Source organism: Brettanomyces bruxellensis, chromosome 4, assembly GCF_011074885.1.
Source record: "Brettanomyces bruxellensis chromosome 4, complete sequence".
Taxonomy (NCBI): Eukaryota; Fungi; Ascomycota; class Pichiomycetes; order Pichiales; family Pichiaceae; genus Brettanomyces; species Brettanomyces bruxellensis.
The window spans coordinates 214,276-233,995 of NC_054685.1; the positions used below are offsets into that span (position 1 = coordinate 214,276).

The 19,720-nt window shown below is 37.6% G+C and overlaps 9 protein-coding genes across 9 annotated transcripts; 8 read left to right on the plus strand and 1 right to left on the minus strand.

Annotated features, from left to right (window-relative positions):
• Window positions 1–676: 676 nt before the first annotated feature.
• On the plus strand, window positions 677–1,756 carry BRETT_001651 (uncharacterized protein; the record flags this gene model as incomplete). Its single annotated transcript, XM_041280195.1, has 1 exon — window positions 677–1,756. The coding sequence occupies one exon, from the start codon at window positions 677–679 to the stop codon at window positions 1,754–1,756; it is 1,080 nt and encodes a 359-aa protein (XP_041135078.1).
• Window positions 1,757–2,864: 1,108 nt separating this feature from the next.
• Window positions 2,865–5,108, plus strand: BRETT_001652 (uncharacterized protein; the record flags this gene model as incomplete). Its single annotated transcript, XM_041280196.1, has 1 exon — window positions 2,865–5,108. The coding sequence occupies one exon, from the start codon at window positions 2,865–2,867 to the stop codon at window positions 5,106–5,108; it is 2,244 nt and encodes a 747-aa protein (XP_041135079.1).
• Window positions 5,109–5,637: 529 nt separating this feature from the next.
• On the plus strand, window positions 5,638–7,044 carry BRETT_001653 (uncharacterized protein; the record flags this gene model as incomplete). Its single annotated transcript, XM_041280197.1, has 1 exon — window positions 5,638–7,044. One exon carries the CDS (start codon window positions 5,638–5,640, stop codon window positions 7,042–7,044), a length of 1,407 nt encoding a protein of 468 aa, XP_041135080.1.
• A 2,046-nt stretch (window positions 7,045–9,090) lies between these two features.
• On the plus strand, window positions 9,091–10,665 carry ACH1 (acetyl-CoA hydrolase; the record flags this gene model as incomplete). Its single annotated transcript, XM_041280198.1, has 1 exon — window positions 9,091–10,665. One exon carries the CDS (start codon window positions 9,091–9,093, stop codon window positions 10,663–10,665), a length of 1,575 nt encoding a protein of 524 aa, XP_041135081.1.
• A 1,010-nt stretch (window positions 10,666–11,675) lies between these two features.
• BRETT_001655 (uncharacterized protein) lies at window positions 11,676–12,764 on the plus strand (the record flags this gene model as incomplete). Its single annotated transcript, XM_041280199.1, has 1 exon — window positions 11,676–12,764. The coding sequence occupies one exon, from the start codon at window positions 11,676–11,678 to the stop codon at window positions 12,762–12,764; it is 1,089 nt and encodes a 362-aa protein (XP_041135082.1).
• A 689-nt stretch (window positions 12,765–13,453) lies between these two features.
• Window positions 13,454–14,122, plus strand: ADK1 (Adenylate kinase; the record flags this gene model as incomplete). The annotated part of the gene is made up of 1 exon (XM_041280200.1): window positions 13,454–14,122. One exon carries the CDS (start codon window positions 13,454–13,456, stop codon window positions 14,120–14,122), a length of 669 nt encoding a protein of 222 aa, XP_041135083.1.
• A 492-nt stretch (window positions 14,123–14,614) lies between these two features.
• Window positions 14,615–15,535, plus strand: BRETT_001657 (uncharacterized protein; the record flags this gene model as incomplete). Its single annotated transcript, XM_041280201.1, has 1 exon — window positions 14,615–15,535. The coding sequence occupies one exon, from the start codon at window positions 14,615–14,617 to the stop codon at window positions 15,533–15,535; it is 921 nt and encodes a 306-aa protein (XP_041135084.1).
• Window positions 15,536–15,841: 306 nt separating this feature from the next.
• On the plus strand, window positions 15,842–17,866 carry BRETT_001658 (uncharacterized protein; the record flags this gene model as incomplete). Its single annotated transcript, XM_041280202.1, has 1 exon — window positions 15,842–17,866. One exon carries the CDS (start codon window positions 15,842–15,844, stop codon window positions 17,864–17,866), a length of 2,025 nt encoding a protein of 674 aa, XP_041135085.1.
• Window positions 17,867–18,022: 156 nt separating this feature from the next.
• Window positions 18,023–19,219, minus strand: RPT6 (26S proteasome regulatory subunit 8; the record flags this gene model as incomplete). Its single annotated transcript, XM_041280203.1, has 1 exon — window positions 18,023–19,219. One exon carries the CDS (start codon window positions 19,217–19,219, stop codon window positions 18,023–18,025), a length of 1,197 nt encoding a protein of 398 aa, XP_041135086.1.
• Between the last annotated feature and the right edge of the window lie 501 nt (window positions 19,220–19,720).

Here is a 19,720-nt window from a genome sequence, read left to right on the forward strand (position 1 = left end):
GTAGGATAAAATTGTTGTTAGTATGCGCTAATATTTGGTTGAGTTACGTAATCTGGAATGTGAATTTGGTGAACGGATGTGATTCTGATTTGTATGGTGATTGGTCTTTAATACGGATTGAAGAGGAAAGCGAGAAAGGTTAGTTAAACGAAAAGATGGTTGAGAAAAAGGTATTTCTCATTGGTTGATTAAGTAATCAAACAATAAAAATTAAGGAACTCAGGAAACCATCAGAGAAAAGTTTTTTGTTTATAATTAAGGGCTTTGCCACTTCTGTGCAGATGAAATATGCATGATGTAAACGGTCATGTGGAATAACGAAAGTTAACGAAGTTAAGCAAGTTATTAAGGGACCAACCTACTGATATTATTTCTACTACAGAGAATTAGTATTAGCTGCTTATTTACGTAATTAGTATATAAAGGAAGCTTTCAATAAATCTCGGATTACAACAAAAATGACTTCTCAAAGAAAAAAAAGAAAAACTGGGGTAACAAATTTCGTGGAGTGTGTAAGCAAATTTAAAGTACGGAATAATTAAAGATCCACAGCCGTGGAAAACTGCATCATTGCAACGGACAAGTCAAAAATATAGTTTTTAATAGCCTTTGCGGCTCACGGTCAAATAACCCAGATTAATAGTGCACACTTTTTACCGATAACAGCAAAACAAAAATGCAAACTAGTAAGGAAAACAGAGAAATAGTGATTGTAGGGGCTGGTGTAATCGGATTGACATGTGGCTATCAATTAGCCTTGAAGGGTTACAAAAATGTGATCATTATTTCAAAGGATTTCCCAACTACTGGCTTGCGGAAAGCTGAATACACATCTTCAAAGAGTGGTGCACATTTTAGACCCTTTCCATCTAGAAATTCTGACCAGTACAGAGACAGCAGGTACACGAGATCGACATACAATTACTTTAAAAGATTGGCAGTTGAACATCCAGAAAGCTCCGTTAAGTTTATGAAGGGAATCGATTATCTTGAATATCCAGATCCACTATATATGAAGCTCGGAAAAGGATATCATGAGGGTGTTGATGACTTCAAGCTCATTCCAAAAAAAAAACTTCCCAGAAATGTTGTTTTTGGTGCTACTTACAAGACTTGGTGTATGAATTCACCTGTGTATCTTGAGTTCTTACAGAATGAGCTTGATATGAAATATGGCTATAAATTCATTTTCAAAAACGTACCTTCGTTAAGCATAATCGCCGAAACGTATCCACATGCCTTAATTATTAATGCTACTGGGATGGGATTACAATATGATGGCTCATATGATCCTTCTTGCTATCAAATCAGGGGCCAGACATTGCTAGTGAGACCTCCATTGAACAACAAATATGAAAGATGCACGGTCACTTATCAAATGGCGAACGGTGAATGGTCATTTGTGATTCCAAGACCTCTAAGTGGTGGAGTAATTATAGGAGGTACAAAGGTGGTCAATGGAAAAAACCCCAATCCAGATCCTGTTGAGACCAAAAATCTTATTGAAAATGCAAAAAAGAGATTTCCTGAATTATTATTAGGAAGCAAAAACGAGTTCGAAATACGCAGAGTTAACGTCGGATTTAGACCTGCTAGAAGGGGCGGTGCCAAGGTTAAAAAATCTGTCGTTGCGGGCACAACCATAATTGACTGTTATGGGTTTGCAGGATCTGGGATGGAAATGTCATGGGGTGCTGCTGAGAAAGTTGTTTCACTCCTGGAAAACGATGAAGCATTCCAAAGATCAAAGCTTTAACAATATTTAAATTTGGATTATGCTTGCGTCATCGTGGTTATGCTATGTAAAATGTAAAGCACTAATATTGTAGTCACCAGTTCTATGTATGACGCCAGTAGGGTTAATTTTAATTTAATTGTTTTGTCCGCCCATCTCAAAAACATTAAAATTTCTTCGTACGTGGAAATACATACTCTAGACTTTTTTTTTCTTTACTAGAAGAAAAACAGAAACGGATTAATTGATACTCTCTGCATATGATCAAGGAAAAACTTTTTACAGGTGCTTATTACCTTACACCCGAAGGATCGCTTTTTAGTCCTAACTCCGGGAGTAACCACCGGAAGGAAAAGTAAACCGTTCTATTTCACCAAACATTCAGGGACATATTAACCTTACCCCCAATATATAGGAGTGGAAAATTGTAAAAATTAATCATGTGTGCTTAGATATTGAGAATAACATGCAAAATTGTTGCACTTATGCGGAGATAGCACAACATCTATTAGACGAAAACAATTCATTAAAGGCGAGTTTTCGGACCGAAAAAGGAAAAATCGTACCAAAAAAAAGAATAAACTTACAATAATCAGCCTTTCACTTCAACCATGGCCCTTTGCCTTAATATTTCAGTAGATCCCTTCCATTGTTATTACATTTACATTTGTAAACGGCTCACACGGCATTGCTTCTGCCATATACCGGTTTTTCTCACACTAATTTCTCTATTATTTATATATTTCCCTTCCTTCAACGTAATATAATTCTCTATCCTCTTTTAACTTTAGCTTGTAGATGATTATTTACTGCATAATATTGCCCAGATCATCTTCTATAATTATATTTTGTGGTTCATACATACTATATGCAAGAAGCTCATCATGATTTACACAGAACATCCAAATCGTCGAGGGTCAAATCTATTCGGCCAATTCGGAGTCGGCGAAGAAAGTACTCGAAAAAAGGTTGCAAGGAATGTAAAAGAAGAAAGATCAAGGTATGTATTAATGACAATCTTTTACTTTTAGTGTTACAATAAGTTACTAATAACTTGTGAATACAGTGTGACGAAGAGAAGCCTGAATGCTGGAATTGTGTTCATTTAGGGAAGAAATGCGTCTATACGATGTCACCACTTGATAAAGGGCACAGCATTGATCAAGGTGGAATTGAATATAAGCATTCAGAGAACACAACAGTCGCAGCGAGTGCCATTCCTTTTGTTATTCCAAGTTCAAAATATCATAGCAATTCAAACCCTAGTGGTGGTTATACATGCACGTTTGTGACTCAACCAATGTCCGTTTCCAACGGTGTGTCGACAAATATAAATAATGAAAATCACTATCATTCGGGGATTAAAACAGCACCACTTCTGCTTTATGATGGAAATTTATATCCTGGTGCAATTCTAAATGGCAATATATATCATCAAGGTGCACCATTAAACCCATTGAATCCTTCACCGTATAACAGTTCAAACATGGTTCAAGTTCCGACGTCTGCTCCTATCCCAGTTACCCAACAAATCAGGATTCCAGTAACGGTACCGATACCTAATGCCCACCTGAATGCGAGATCAAATATTTCAACAACAGCTTTATCCCCTCTTATTTTACCAACTCCTGGGAATAATGCGCATGCAGTACTAGAACAAAATTTATTGGTTTCACCAATATCACAAATGAATACGATTAGACCATTATCAGCTATTTCATCTAGACCACCCTACCTGAGCCGGTCTTGGAGTGAGAATGGAAATACCATTGCCACGAAACATGATAAGTCTGAAGTCGTTGCAAGAAAAGTACCAGATTTCAAGGAGAACGCTTCCGGAAGAAACATATTGCAAAGACAGACACATTCTTGTACATCATCACCATGTATCGAGCATCGCAATACTTCCGAGATATCTGAGCATTATGACTCAATATCATCATTAATCAACATCATTAACGTGATAATTTCTAAAAAGTTGGATGAAAACACTCTAAATACACATGACGTATCTGAAGACAGTAATTTGAGCATAGAATTTAGTCGATTTCCTGATCAAAAATTGGTATTTGATGAAACTCAGAATACAGATGATCTGAAATCAGAAACGATTGCTCTTCCTTCTGTGGTCAAAACTTGCCCATCATTTGATTCGTTTGGCATTCTACCTCGAGACATAAAATATTTGAACGAGTTTTATAAAAACTTCACCCGTATGACTTTTCCGTTGTGTTCACAGTCACATTTAAATCCTGCTAAGAATATTATTCTAAACTATGCCATGAATAATAAGTACCTCTTATCAGCCGTTCTTGCCTGTGGTGCATTTCAAAAATGGACACAATCGCATAATGTCAAAGACGGGGATGCTTATTACAAATATCTAGGGAACTCGCAAACAATACTTTCTTCTACGTCTGATTCAAAAGGTATTCCCACGGAGAGCTTGGTTTTGGATATTTTACTGATGGCATCGTTTACACCAAGAAAGGAGATCACACATTGGAAGCCACATCTATTAGCAGTTAAGAAATTGTTGATGCAACCAAACCGGAACAGTACGATATGTACCTACGTTTTGGAATTTTGCCGAACATGGTATATTTCAATATGCCTGTCTATTAGTATTCCATTTCCATATTTAGATAAGGATATATCATCAACAGATTTTCGACTTTCAATACCAGAGAGTGTGTTATCAAAAAAATATCTGCAGAGCATGAAACTTATCCGAAAGGATGGTTTTAATTACATATATGGTCACACAAATAAACTTTGTTCAATAATCCAGCAAATACACGAATACGGAAGAAGAGTCAATAGGTGGAAATATACTAACTCTGAATGCAAACCACAAATTACTCTTCTTGAGACAAATAGAATATTGAATGAATTGATGAAGGAACACGAATATTCTATCATTGGCAATGATGGAATTTCTGAATCCTTTAACAAAATTTCTCTAAAAACACTATCACTACCCGAGGGGGCAGTGGAGGAAATTGAGTTGAAAAATGGAACTACGATTACCGTTTCATGGTATGACATAAGTCAACAGTCATTCGTCTGGTCTGCAATTATAATTCTTCTTTCGGTCATTGGTGAATTGCCTTCGGATCACTACATGGTCCAAGAGGCCGTGCATAAAATTCTTAGTCTTCTCGTATTTATGAATGCCAAGGAACCATTATCCAACAATTTAATGTTTATACTTGAGCGTCCAGTATACGTGGCTGCGGTTAATTGTATTACCACCGATGACAGAAAATTGATATCGAAATTCTTTTTGCAGTTACATCGGATGGGTCACATTTCCGCCCACATCGACTTGGAGGACTTGTATGAATGCTGGGGAAACAAGAAACATGATTAGTATTGATTTCATGGGGTTTAAAGATTTCATGCCACTTTATAATTTATTATATATTTGGGCATGATTAATGCTTCTGGCCTTATCTTTTGCAGTTGTTGTTCTATATATATATATATGTATATAATTCATGGGTTCAAGATGTGTCTCGAAAAAGACAGAAGAACAGTCGCTGCTGTTAAAAATTTTTTTAACATATGATATGGTGATTAATATAAATCACAGCAAGATTAGTGTTGACTACAAAGTCGAACCTTTACGGTAGATAACGAAATACAGCGTATTTTATTAATTTTTTTGGTGCCAGCTTTCTAATCTTAAGATATCAATAATAAAGCTATTGTTTACTGGGAAACCGAATTAACAAAGAATTTTTTTTTTTACTTTCGATCAGTCACGCTTCAACATGTTTTTTGCAAAAATAAAATTTAGAATAAGAACGTTCCTTATCTTTTTTTATTACTTCTTTTCTCTGTTACTACCAGTTATTGTATTAGAACCAGTTTGAAAAGCAAAGTTTCTTTTTTTAAAAATGAAGCGTTCATTTGTTGATGCTCAAGGGGAGCAAAACCGAAGTTTCGTCCGAAAGAAGCCTCACGGATTGAGTGAGGGCAATCAGCATGGAAAACAATGCGATATAATAACAAGGCTTCCACTGGAGCTCGTTGAAATAATATTTAAGAAGGGAAATTTATCACGACAAGATATTATCAATATTTCAATGACTTCCAGTTCACATAGGGCACGCTTTTTTATGCTGGTGTTTCAGAGCATAAAGATTACATGGGGAGATTTTGAACGTTTTGACAAGACATTTAAACACAAAGATTTGATTCGTCACGTTAGAATCTATAGTGATTTGTCGGACATCAAAAAGACAACATTTGGGGAGTGGAATATTTCTATGCGTAACTTGTTGTTAGAATGCACAAATTTATGGAAAATGATCATTGAAGTTATGACTTCCGCCCGTTGTCTTAAGTACCAAGACAAATTTGATGTCGATTTATCAGATAAAATAACCAGTTTAACTTTGATTAGTCATGCGAATGAGGCTGCTGACGAATCTCTTTTTGAGCTTTCACAGCTTCAGAAATTTCATAATCTGAGTGAATTAAAATTGAACGGCTTTTTTATTAATAAAGACCAATATTTTTACCCCAAATTTAAACCAGACTTATCTGACTATGCAGTGCGCTGTTTAGATGGAAAGGTGCTTAATTTAAAGCATCTCAAGCTTGTGAACTGTCGATGGGAACATCCATCAAATTTAAGTGATATTTTTAGTCCCAACTATCCATCTCCAAATCCTGTGCTAATTTGCGGAAGAGAGAAAGAGAAATTTACTGCACCATCCAGTATTTCGATCTTTTACAGTGAAGAATCAGCACCTTTTGTAGTGAGTGAAAGGTTTCGCAATTTCGTTAATAATGATAACGATGAACAATTTCTTTTTCAAACACAATTCTATAGCAGATTAAAGCAATTGTCGATTGTCATATTAAACAGGAAGGAGCTGACAAATCCGGAAAGATATGATTACTATTATCCATGGATTGGACAACTTGGATTCCGGCGGAAATTTCATGTGCATTCAGATGCGTCAGGGGAAATTGAATGCCGCTCAATACTTACATCCTTAGAAAGGCTAACACTTGTGGGCTGGAGATTGTCTAATTTAAGTGAACTCGAGAAGGCATTTAAAACGGACGGTGGAATGAAATATAACATGAAACACATCACACTTTATATCATGCCGGTTACTGGTAGCGGGGCAGAAAACAGAAATGAGGAAGAACTAAAAGGCATAAAGAAACGTCTAGAAGAAATTTTCAATGCTCCCGGAATTAACAACAATCATTGTACCATGGATATCGGCTACGCTTATGATTGTTTAAAAGATCATCGTTATGATCAAGAATTTTCAAAATACAATTGAATAAGCACAAACATTCAATTGAAGTGGGAAAAGGGGTTGCCAATTTAGATCCGGGTGGATTTTGGCACAAATAAAGATATATAAATAAACTAGTATTTTAAGGGACAAAGATGGGAGGACTTCAGGGAAAGTAGTTAGAATCTTTGTGATCATATGCTGCACTTCATTATTGCGACTTTATAATGAATAGGAAATAATTTTGGGATAATTGTCTATGCTAGTTTGAATAATCAATAATATAAATTCAGGTTGAACTAAGATTCTATCAAGAAAATTTGTGGGGTAAATAAAGGTTAATGGAATCTTCAATTTAAATTATGAAATCCCGAGTAATCATTGTGAAACTTGTTCGTATGCGAAGGAAGCCATCCAAGCTGAATGCAAAAAAAGACCTTATGTACGCATTTGAACGAGGATTGTCGTCCTTTACTCCGGGGCGGACAAATAGAAGGGTATGGCTACAACCCTGCCTTCGTTAATTTACTTGATACCAAAGCATTCTAACCAACATTTTTCTGCGTACAATAACCGAATTGCTGTACCTTTTTTTGAGATTCCGGTAATGGACTGTCAGAACACGATTAACCACTTGACGTAGCACTGAAAAGGTTATGCTTTGGCTAGCCGGATCAACCTTGTCAAAGTTCTAAAGCCCCAGCCATTAATAAAATCTTTGCGGAGACGATTCTCCCGATACCAGTAGAAACCATTTCGGAATTTTTCTGGGACCACTCCCAGCCGGTAAGGTAAGTATCGATAGGACAATGCTCAATATCCTCTGGTGGGGAAAAGCGCGACTGCACTAATGAGCAAGAGTTGATCAACACGAAAACCGAAGTCCAGAGGGGAATTTTTTTTCGTAAGTAGAGACAAAAAAAAAAGGCGGGCTTTGTAAAATCATGAATTGACTAGGATAATAATCCGTCTATTATAACTGCATTGTGTGATAATAAGGGGGTGGGGGTATTAAGCCAACGCAAAATAAAAAAGGTCGGAAATCTGAACATAAGGCTTTTCGTGAAGTCCGCTGACATTGAAAGCCCCATATTTGGTTGGACAGCTTTTAATATTGGGGTGGGCTAGAATAATGCCAAACCATTGACCAGAGTATTCACACAATGTCCGACATTGTACCAAATGCTATCAGATAAAAATGGTTATTAAAAGAACAAACAAGGCACCTTACTAGATCGTCTCACTTTGGGTACAGTTTATTTGTAACGGACCTTTCTTTAAGTTTCAAACTATCTCCCTGAATCTACATTGATTTAAAGCTCAAGGAAAGCGGCCACCTTGCTCAATCTAAATATGGGTTAGGAAGGGAGGAAAAAATGAAATAAATAAAAAAAAAAGAAAATCAAGCTAATTCTTTGTGGAGCCCCGCAATATCGGTACTTCTGACATTCGAGGTATGCTGATGAGGTGAGACAAAGAAAATCTGAAAGCCATTGTTAAAGCATCATAAACCACCAAAACAAGCATTATTTTCCCACGCGCCGAATCCGGTACATATCCGACCGCCCTAATCACAAAGTGCAGTATTGAGGTTACTTTTGCAATTTGTTACCTTGTACTTCCGATACACCGCTCACCTTCACCATAAATTCCCACTATAATAGCACCTTTTCATCCACTTGTTATTTATTTATTTTTTGGAAAATGTTCTATTGTGATATAACAAATGGAACTCAACCTGCTTTCTTGTACTATTATTCTTTTTTTTTTCCTCCAAAGCGAACGTCCGACTTTCGTAAAGTTATGAAATTATAAATATGCGTATATTCATATATATTTTATTTTATTTCCTACTTTTCATCATTTAGGCTTTTCAGATCTTTACCTGCTTGGTTGATTTGGGCTAAAGTATTCTTTTAGTTTTATCGCTACATCTTTTTCATATTCATAACTGACACTTTTCTTCATCGGTCGTGTGGTAAACCACTTCTAAGAGAAAAGCAGTAGAACAATTCAATTGCACTTTGGATTTCTCGTGTTTAGATCAGTTCCCACATAAGATACATTTGATAAAGTAAAAAAGACACAAATATGTCTGCAATTCTTAAACAGAGAGTGAGGTTCGCTCCATATTTGAAGAAGCTTAGAACGCCTGAGCAGTGTGTTCCATTCTTCAAGAATGGTCAATATTTGGGATGGTCCGGTTTCACTGGTGTTGGCTCACCTAAGGCTGTTCCAACCGCACTTGCCAATTATGTTGAAAAGAACCACTTGCAAGGGAAACTCGCTTTTAACTTATTCGTTGGTGCTTCCGCTGGCCCCGAAGAGTCCAGATGGGCTGACTTGAACATGTTGGCAAGACGTGCACCACATCAGGTTGGTAAGCCAATTAGAAAAGCAATCAATGAAGGCCGAACTCTGTTCTTAGATAAGCACCTTTCCATGTTCCCTCAGGATTTAACCTACGGATTTTACACAAGAAACAAGAAGGATAACGATCTTTTGGATTACATGCTGATCGAAGCTACTGCCATTACAGAGGATGGTGCAATCGTTCCAGGTCCAGCAGTCGGTGGTTCTCCGGAAATGCTTTCTGTTGCTGACAAGATTATTATTGAAGTGAACACCTCTATTCCATCTTTCGAAGGTATTCACGACATTGATATGCCAATAAATCCTCCAAACAGACCACCTATTCCATACACAAGGGTTGATCAACGTAGTGGTTTGACATCCATCCCAATCGATCCAGAGAAGGTGGTCGCAATCGTTGAATCTACGATTCCGGATAAGGTTCCAGCACCTGCCAAGCCAGATGCTAAGTCTAAGAAGATCGCCGAGCACTTGATTGAGTTCTTTGAACAGGAAGTGAAGGCTGGCAGAATGCCAGAGAATTTGCATCCCCTTCAATCTGGTATTGGTAATGTTGGTAATGCCATTATTGATGGTCTTGCCAGCTCCAGCTTCAAGCACATGAACGTCTGGACTGAGGTTATGCAGGATTCTTTCTTGCAATACTTCGAGAAGGGAAAGATCGACTTTGCCACAGCAACATCCGTTAGATTATCTCCAGAGGGTTTCAAGAAGTTCTTCGGAAACTGGGACTTGTTCAGCAAAAAGGTTTGCTTGCGTTCCCAGGTCGTTTCGAATTCTCCAGAGGTGATTAGAAGATTGGGTGTTATTGCCATGAACACACCAGTTGAATTCGATATTTATGGTCACGCAAACTCCACAAATGTTGGTGGATCTAAAATGTTGAATGGTTTGGGAGGATCTGGTGATTTCTTGAGAAACGCCAAGTATTCGATCATGCACACTCCATCGGCAAGACCATCCAAGACTGATCCAACGGGTATTTCTTGTGTTGTTCCATTCTGCTCACACGTTGATCAAACTGAGCATGATGTCGATGTTTATGTGACTGAGCAAGGTCTAGCTGATTTGAGAGGACTGGCACCAAAGGAGAGAGCACGCGAGATTATAAAGCAATGTGCCCACCCAGATTATCGTGCACAACTTGACGATTACCTGGACAGAGCTATTTTCTACTGCACGAAGAGAAAGTCATTGCACGAACCCCACATCTTGAGTAATGCTTTGAAGATGCACATAAATCTTGAGAAGAATGGTACCATGAAGCTCAAGTCCTGGGATGACCAAATATAAATGTGTTAGGAAGATGTATGAGAACAGAGCCCGAAATTTAGCGCTCCTTTTGATTTATTTAACTTGGAAAGGAGCCTTTCCTTTTTTGTGCACTGTTTCCGATTTTGGGAAGCGATTCGTTGGTTGTGGTGAAGATGAATATAAAAAAATAAAAGTTTGAAAGCAAATTTGCTGTCTAATGCTTTTGTAGATCTAACGTTTCTGAAATTAAATTCCACTGGATGGCCGACGACCGGATTATGGTGAATACGGAATTGCGTGTACCTTGTTTAGAGATAGCGCTAATTTTTTTTTATTGGGAGGGGACTTTTATACTGCGCCTATGAATAAAAGTATTAAGACGTGATAGTACGAAATAAATAGCTTAGATAATTAGAATGAAAAATCATGAATACACAAGAAACTAGAATAGGCAATTTAAATAAATAATGACCCATTTAATTATCGGGCAGGAACATGAAGTGACATGAACTTAGATAACGCATGGCAAACGTTTTTTTTTTCGATTGTCTTACAACTCTTTAGAAACGTTGACATTGAATAGAAAAGAGAAAGCGAAAGCCGATCTATTATCGATTATTAAGGTAATATTATTGAAAACATCCCGAACCGCAGGAAGAAATTAGACTAATAACAAAAATGCTTTATGTTTAGTGCTCATTCTTTTATTTTATACATTATACATTGCGCGGAAACATCAAGGGTCCGAACTCCGGAGAATAGTGCTGAAGTTACAAAAAAAAAAAAAGGAAATAAATCCGGTTTCGCACATGCTTGAAGCCGATTGTTCCTCCATTTGGAAACCAGGAAAGCACCTGATTTCTTAATTGAGCATAGCAAAATTTGGTGACTTTTACTTGCTATGACATTCATAAACTTTACGACCAACCACGTTCAGGTATAAAAGCCAACGGTTGTCACCTTTTTCCTGTTTTAACTCTTGCGATGTAGAAGACATCGAGGTATATATATGTATAAAGTGTGATTAAACAGTTGAAACTACTGTAAAAATGAAGGGATTATCTTATCTTAAACCAGGAGTTATCAAACTTCAAGATATACCAAAGCCAGAAATTACCTCACCAACCGATGTGATTGGGAAAGTGGTCATGACCACAATTTGCGGTTCGGATCTTCACATGATAAAAGGTGAATTAGAATTTATCAACAAACATGCAGAAGAAACAGGAAGAGGTGTTGTTCTCGGTCACGAGGCAATAATTAAGGTTGAGGAAGTTGGCTCCTCAGTTAAGAATTTCAAAAAAAATGACGTTTGCATTATGTCCTGTACTACATGCTGTGGAAAGTGTCACTATTGTAAAGAAGGATGCCCAGCACACTGTCTCAACTCAATTGGTATCTGCGGTTGCTATCTTGGAAGCATAATTGATGGAGCTCAAGCTGAATACGTTCGAATACCTTACGCTGATTTCTCACTTTACAAGTGTCTAAAAGGTCTTCCTTTAAGCTCATGCTTGATGTTGAGTGATATCTTGCCAACTTCGTATGAATTGGGTGTTTTGAACGGAAAAGTTAAGGAAGGTTCCACGGTCGCAATCATTGGTGTCGGCCCAATTGGTTTAGCAGCTTTGCTTAGTGCAAAGGCCATGAAACCTGCATACATTGTGGCAATTGACTTGGATGATTCTAGATTGGAAAAGGCCAGGTCACTTGGAGCAGATTACACGGTCAATTCAGGAAAGGAGGACGTTGTGAAATTCATTCAAGGACTTCCTTCTATTGATGGAAGACTTCCTGGAGTCGATACTGTAATTGAGTGCGTGGGAAGTCCAGTCACGTTTGAACTCTGTCAAAACATCGTGGGTGTTAACGGAACTATTGCTAATGTGGGAGTTCACGGAAGACCAGCGAAGATTCTCATTGACAAATTATGGATTATGAATATCGACATTACCACTGGTCTAGTCAATTGCACGTCTACAAAAGAGCTAATGGATAGGGTGGCTGATGGAAAGTTGGATCCATCTAAACTTATTACTCACCACTTCAAACTTTCAGAGATTGAGGAAGCGTACAAAGTTTTTTCGAATGCTGCGGAAAGTAAAGCCATTAAGATTGTCATAGAAAACGATTATTAACCAAACTTTGCTGTGGTGTGGGCAGACAAAAAGAAGAAAAAAAATAAAAAAGATGGATACTTTTCCGTCTATCCATAAACTTTATGTACAAATTTCAAAGTTGATTAATATTTACTGGAGAAGAGTGATCCTTTAACTTTGTAGAATTACTATTGTATTAGTTCAAGCTCAGAATGTACAGAAATGTTTCTTGAAAAATCAATCTTAAAAAAAGAACAGAGAGAAACTAACTAATACCAAACACTCTTTACATAGTTCCGGCTATCCGAATTTTGGGTATTTCGGCTCTCGAAAAAGCGGGGATAGTAGTCTCACACTAAATACTTACGTTTGAAATGATTCCTTCTGAATAAGTTGTGGGAAAAGCCCTTCCTCGGTTCTGAGGAAATGCGAAAGCGAGAAAAAAAAAAAAAAAAAAAAAAAAAATTACTATAGTAAACTGCAGCGGCAACGGAGGGAAGAAGATGAAAAATTATGAGTGCCGAATTTATTATTGGGCGAATGCGAATTCGGGGAAAAAATTACGCATTGATCTTTTTTACAAGAATATCATGTCTACACATATTGAACTTCTTCATTAACACTTATTTTTTAGCTTGCCTTGTTTTCCTTAATTTCATCACTACACTCATATATTTGCTGGTAAAGCATAATTTGCACTGAATAAAAATCGTCAAATCGATATCATCATGGCCGCCGAAAACGATACTTTGAGAATGGTTTTGCTTGGACCTCCAGGTGCTGGTAAAGGTACCCAAGCACCAAATCTCGTCAACAAGTTTGGTGCTTGTCACTTGTCTACTGGTGATATGTTGAGATCGCAGATCTCCAAGAAGACAGAACTGGGTCTCCAGGCCAAGAAGATTATGGATGCTGGTGGATTGATTTCCGACGACATCATGGTTGGTATGATCAAAGGTGAGTTGGAGAACAACCCAGCCTGTAAGAAGGGGTTCATTTTGGATGGATTCCCAAGAACTATTCCACAAGCAGAGAAGTTAGATGCTATGTTGGCCGAGAAAAAGATTCCATTGCAGAAGGCTCTTGAATTGAAAGTTGATGACGAGCTTTTAGTTGCTAGAATTACCGGTAGACTTGTTCACCCGGCTTCAGGTAGATCATATCACAAGTTGTTCAATCCACCAAAGGTTCCAGGTAAGGATGATGTTACAGGTGAGCCATTGGTTCAAAGATCAGATGATAATGCCGATGCTTTGAAGAAGAGATTGGCTACATATCACAAGCAGACCGAGCCAATCGTTAAGTACTATCAGAAAACAGGTGTTTGGGCTGCAGTTGATGCTTCCCAGAATCCAAAGAATGTCTGGAGCGATATTTTGAAGTGTCTTGGTCAATAAGTGATGACTGTGATGCAAGAGGTTACGGGCACCTGTGAACTGTAAACATGATACTTTAGATTTATATAATGCTATCTATGCATGTTCAATATGATGTCTCTTGTATGCTTTTAGAATGATAACTAGGGAGTCGTAGAAGATTTTGGGGTATGAATCTTTTGGTATTTCGGGGGTTGGATAGAGAAGGAGAGAGGGGAAATAAAATAAAAAAAAAATAAAAAAAAAAGAACGATGCGCAGCTGAGTGTAATCGATCAATCACTTCCTGACACAGAAAAGTTGCTAATTGGTGTAATCTTAACCATCTCAGATGCTGGAAGAGTTAATTAAATGTGGTATTAATCACTATCGCTAATATCATCATTTTTATTAATGCCAGTTTGAATGTAAATTGGCTGTGTTGTAACATTATTGAAATTCATTTCCTCAAGATTGTGCTCAATTAATAACGTCAGCTTTCATTAATCATATTTACAATAACTGCGTACAGGCCATGTTTAGATCACCATTAGACATTGAATTAAGGTTGGACGGGGAGGACACTAGGGAGATGGTTGATATCAAAAGTTTGAAAGGTCGTAAAGAAAGAATTCCATTATATAAGGACGGCGAGACAGTAAAAGGTCAGGTGACAGTCAGAACGAGAGACAACAAGAAGATCGAGCACATGGGCATAAAGATACAATTATTAGGAACAATTGAGACAAAGGGAGATGGCGTTCAATCAGATGACTTTCTTTCATTGGCACATGAACTTGCCAGCCCCGGAGAAATGCGTCACCAGGAAACATTCCCATTCGAATTCAGAAATGTTGAAAAGCCATACGAAAGCTATAAAGGGATAAACGTGAAGCTTAGATACTACTTGAAAGTCACCGTTAGCCGAAAGTCTGCTGATGTTATTAGAGAGAAGGAATTATGGGTTTATCAGTATCAGAGTCAAGAACAATTGGAAAGACAGGTGGTGCAGACAACAAAGGACAAAAAGTCGGCACCTACATCAATGGTGAAGATGGATGTTGGAATAGAAAATTGCCTTCATATTGAGTTCGAATACTCCAAGAACAGATATTCATTGAAAGATGTTATTGTGGGGAGAATATACTTTCTGCTAGTGCGCCTCAAAATTAAGCACATGGAGCTTTCGTTGATTAGACGTGAAACATGCGGTGCCTCACCAAATCAAAAAAGTGAAAGTCAAACCATAGTCAGATTTGAAATTATGGACGGTGCTCCTGTTCGGGGAGAGACAATCCCTATAAGGCTCTTCCTCGGGGGATTCGACTTGACACCTACATATAAGGATGTCAACAAGAAATTTTCTACCCGAACATTCCTAAGCTTAGTTCTTATTGATGAGGATGCTAGAAGATATTTCAAGCAAAGCGAGATCATCCTTTACAGAGAAGAATAGATTTTATAAGAGTACGATTATTATTAATTTTTTTCTTGATTTGTAATGATGTTATTTTGTAGTGTCAGATCTTAAAGAAAATATGATTTGCCTTCTATGCATCTACTTGTTGATCTTCTGCGGTCTTCCAAAATATTCTGTTTGAAATTTCTCAGCGGCGTATTGTTCGGGCTATCTTGATAAGATATATTTTATTTGAGAAAGTTTTGCAGATCACCGAGTTCCATCTAAGTTTCTTCTTAGTTCAAATATTTAAGTGTAATTCAAAGCAATCTTTGTATAATAAACATTAACATCATTATCGGGATGTCCAGCAATATACCCAATGGGCAGTATCTTGAGTTTTCAGATAAATTATTTTGCAACCGCTCATCCTCGAAGCAAGCTAACCTTCCTTATTATTCAGATAAGGTCTTATTACCAGAAACAGTGTTGGAACAGTTATTGAACGAGCAGAAAGCACTTAACATCAAAAGTCTACCACATCCATTGATATTTCGTTTGAGTACGCCTAGCAATCAATGCTATGCAGGTGTTCGAGAATTCATATCTAGTGAAGGAGAAATCGAATTACCTGGCCTTTTGGGGGACAAGTTAGGAATATTACAGGATGCAATGAGCACACCGGTGATTGTGCAGCTAGTTAACGAGGTAAAGAGTGCAAAAAAATTAGTTTTGACTCCAGAAATGGTATATAGTCAATTTACAAGTGATCAGGACTGGAAGTGGTTTCTCGAAGCTAAGCTGACTTCATTATACACTACACTTACACAGGGAGATGACCTAATAATAAAGGACGATAGCGCTTCTTTGCAAATATATAAACTAAAAGTTTCAAAGACTTCACCAGGTAGGACTGTCTGCATAATAGATACAGATATAGATTTAGATATAACTCCTTTGAATAATGAAATGGCGGAGAGATTATCGGCCGGAAAGGCAAAAAGAGATGTTGAATTTCTCACAGTCAAGGTCGATGATGTTGCTACTGTTTCTGTTGAGAATTCACAGAAGTTACTTATTAATGTTACTCCAAATATTCAACAGCACGGCTTAATTATTTCTGCAGATGTGGATTTTGCCATTTCTGGAAATAGATTAATTAGTCAGGATTTATTTCTTAAATCCACTTTTTCGAAGGGTGATAAAGAGTTAATTATTAATACAGGAAACAAACTGTTGGATGGGGCAAACATTTATGTTATCCCGATGGGGAGGGAATTTGTTGAAGCCAAATTTAAGATTTGCAGTGCAGATCGAAAGATTGTGGAGGTCGATAATAAGGATAATGAAGGGACAACTTCGCACAATTCTTCATATGTTCAATGCGCCTATTGCAAGTCTTGGATTTTAAAAAGGTCACAGTTGATGCATGAAAATTTCTGCAGAAGAAATAACATTCCATGCGATAAAGGTTGTGGAAGGGTCTTTTTAAGAAAGATTCCGGAGACTCACTGGCACTGCTGTTCAACATATGGAGATTCTACCGAATCATTACGTCTCCATAAGGAGTATTGTCATGAAGGGCCAGTTACGTGTCCAAAATGTGATATGAAATTTTCAAATAAGCAGGAGTTATGCAGGCATAGAGATATGGAATGTCCAAAATCATTGCATGAGTGTCGCTTTTGTCATCTTATTGTTCCTAGAGGCGAGCAAACTCCTGAAACTAGACTATTAGATATGTCAGCTCATGAGTTCACATGCGGGGCTAAAACAACAGAGTGCAGAAATTGTGGAAAAGTAATTAGGAGAATGGACATGGAATCACACCATAGAATACATGAACTTGATAGAGTCAGCAGATCTGAACCAATCGTATGTTCGAACCAGAACTGTACTAGGATAATTTCACAAACAGGTGCACAGAATGTTTTTGGTTTATGCAATGTGTGCTTTGGCCCACTTTATTCTTCAGCATATGACCCTAAGCATATTAAGTTACGTTCAAGACTTGAACGAAAATATATTATTCAGATGCAACATGGATGTGGTAATAATTGGTGTGACAACACGTTTTGCAGGAGTTCTAAACGATTTGCATGGAAGAACCTTCAATTGTCGGATATCATCAAGTTTGTGAGGTCTGATCTCGTACCACGAGATGTCTATGAACACCGGGAATACAACTTCTGTGTTGATGAGACAATAACAAGACAAAAGCATCTGGAGGAAACTTTGTTAGAAGTTCCAGACTTCTCAGAGTATGGCAAAGGGTGGATTTGCGAGGGGCTTAATAGTGTCTCTGCGGGTGAAGAGAATGCGAACCGGATTGTTCCCAAATTAAAAGGATGGCTAATTAAATACGGCGTCAAAAAATCTGAATACTAAGCAGTGTTCCAGTTTATAGATGTACTATAACACTACAATATACGAAAATGTAATTCTTACTATCACCTATATTCTCACCTTATATCAAACACTTAATATGCACTGTGGAAAATATACATCATATCCAACCTGTTTGAAAGCAATGCCTCCTAGTAATCACTTGTACAATTTCTGCACCGAAACACCTCCCTCCTCATTCTTATTCATCACCTTGGCAACTGCAAGTTCGAAGTCTTCTTGTGTAACGTGAATACGCCTTTCTCTAAGAGCATACATACCAGCTTCAGTACAAACACCTTTAATTTCGGCACCTGTACATCCATTCATTTTTTCCGCAATTTTCTTCAAGTCGATTCCCCTAGTAAGATTCATTTTCCGTGAGTGTATTTTCAAAATATCTGTCCTTGCTGCAACAGATGGTGGAGGGAACTCAATCTTCCTGTCAATTCTTCCCGGTCTGAGTAAAGCAGGATCCAATATATCCAACCTATTTGTTGCCATGATGATTTTAATATCCTTTGAAGATTCGAAACCATCCAACTGGTTCAACAATTCAAGCATGGTTCTCTGAACTTCTGAATCTCCACCCCCTGAAGATGATTCAACTCTTGAGGATCCAATGGAATCGATTTCATCCATGAATATAATAGATGGTGCATGCTCCCTAGCCATAACGAACAACTCCCGAACCATTCTGGAACCCTCACCAATATACTTCTGCACCAATTCAGATCCTGAAACACGAATGAACTTGCAATCAGTGTGATGAGCAACAGCCCTTGCCAAAAGAGTTTTACCCGTTCCTGGAGGACCATACAATATAACACCTTTTGGTTGTGCTATTCCCAAACTTTCAAATAACTCTGGATGTTTCACAGGTAGCTCAATAACCTCCTTGATTTCCTTGATTTGCTTATCAAGACCGCCAATCATATCATATGTAGAATCCGGAACTTTCTCCACCATCATAAGGGAAATTAATGGATCAACTTTATTAGGAAGAATTTTATGTAGTTCATAAGTGTCACTTCTTAGGCAAACTCTTAAACCTGCCATGACATCCTTGATATCAATACTGTCGGCAACATTGACCACATATTTACCTTCAGGATGCACTTTCACTAACACTTTCTTCTTTCCCATAACTTTAACAACTTCTCCAACATATGAGCCAGGCTCCTGTAACAAACGAAGCTCATCTTTTAGAGATCTCACCTTGGAGTTGAGCGTATTTCTCTGTGCTTCGAGTCTTCTTAAATTCTGTGTCTTTGCGGCAATCTGAATTTCATAATCTTGTATTTTCTGCCTGAAAAACGGCTTCACACCGCTCTCGTGCGTCACTGCTGTTGCCATTCCTATTTTCCTTCTTTACTGATAATTTATCAAAATCAAGCTTATTACGGCCAAGATTAATGTATTAAAGGCAAATTATGAGTTTGAAGCTTTGGGATAAAATTCTGTGGTGTATGTACATATGAATTAAATGCTTGATAAAACTAATCGGGCCCACTCTTTTATGCCATCCATTATACCACTTGTTTTTTTTCTTTTACTTACTACCATCGCCTATATTCGCCACATAAAAAATTCATTGGAAAGTTACCTATTGTCCATGTGTACGGATGTATTTTATATTTCAAAGCGATGCACAAATTTCTTTCGTTCATAGTATCAAGGTACAGCATTGCAAGTGACATTATCGACAAGACAAAGATTACTAACGGGGGATTTCACAAAACTAATAGTAAAAACAAGATAGTATGCCATTGAATGCGCTGAAGCGGTGCTTGCTAATTTTAATTGCAATCACATCCTTTGCATCAGCTTATGAAACTTATTGCAAATGCCAATGCG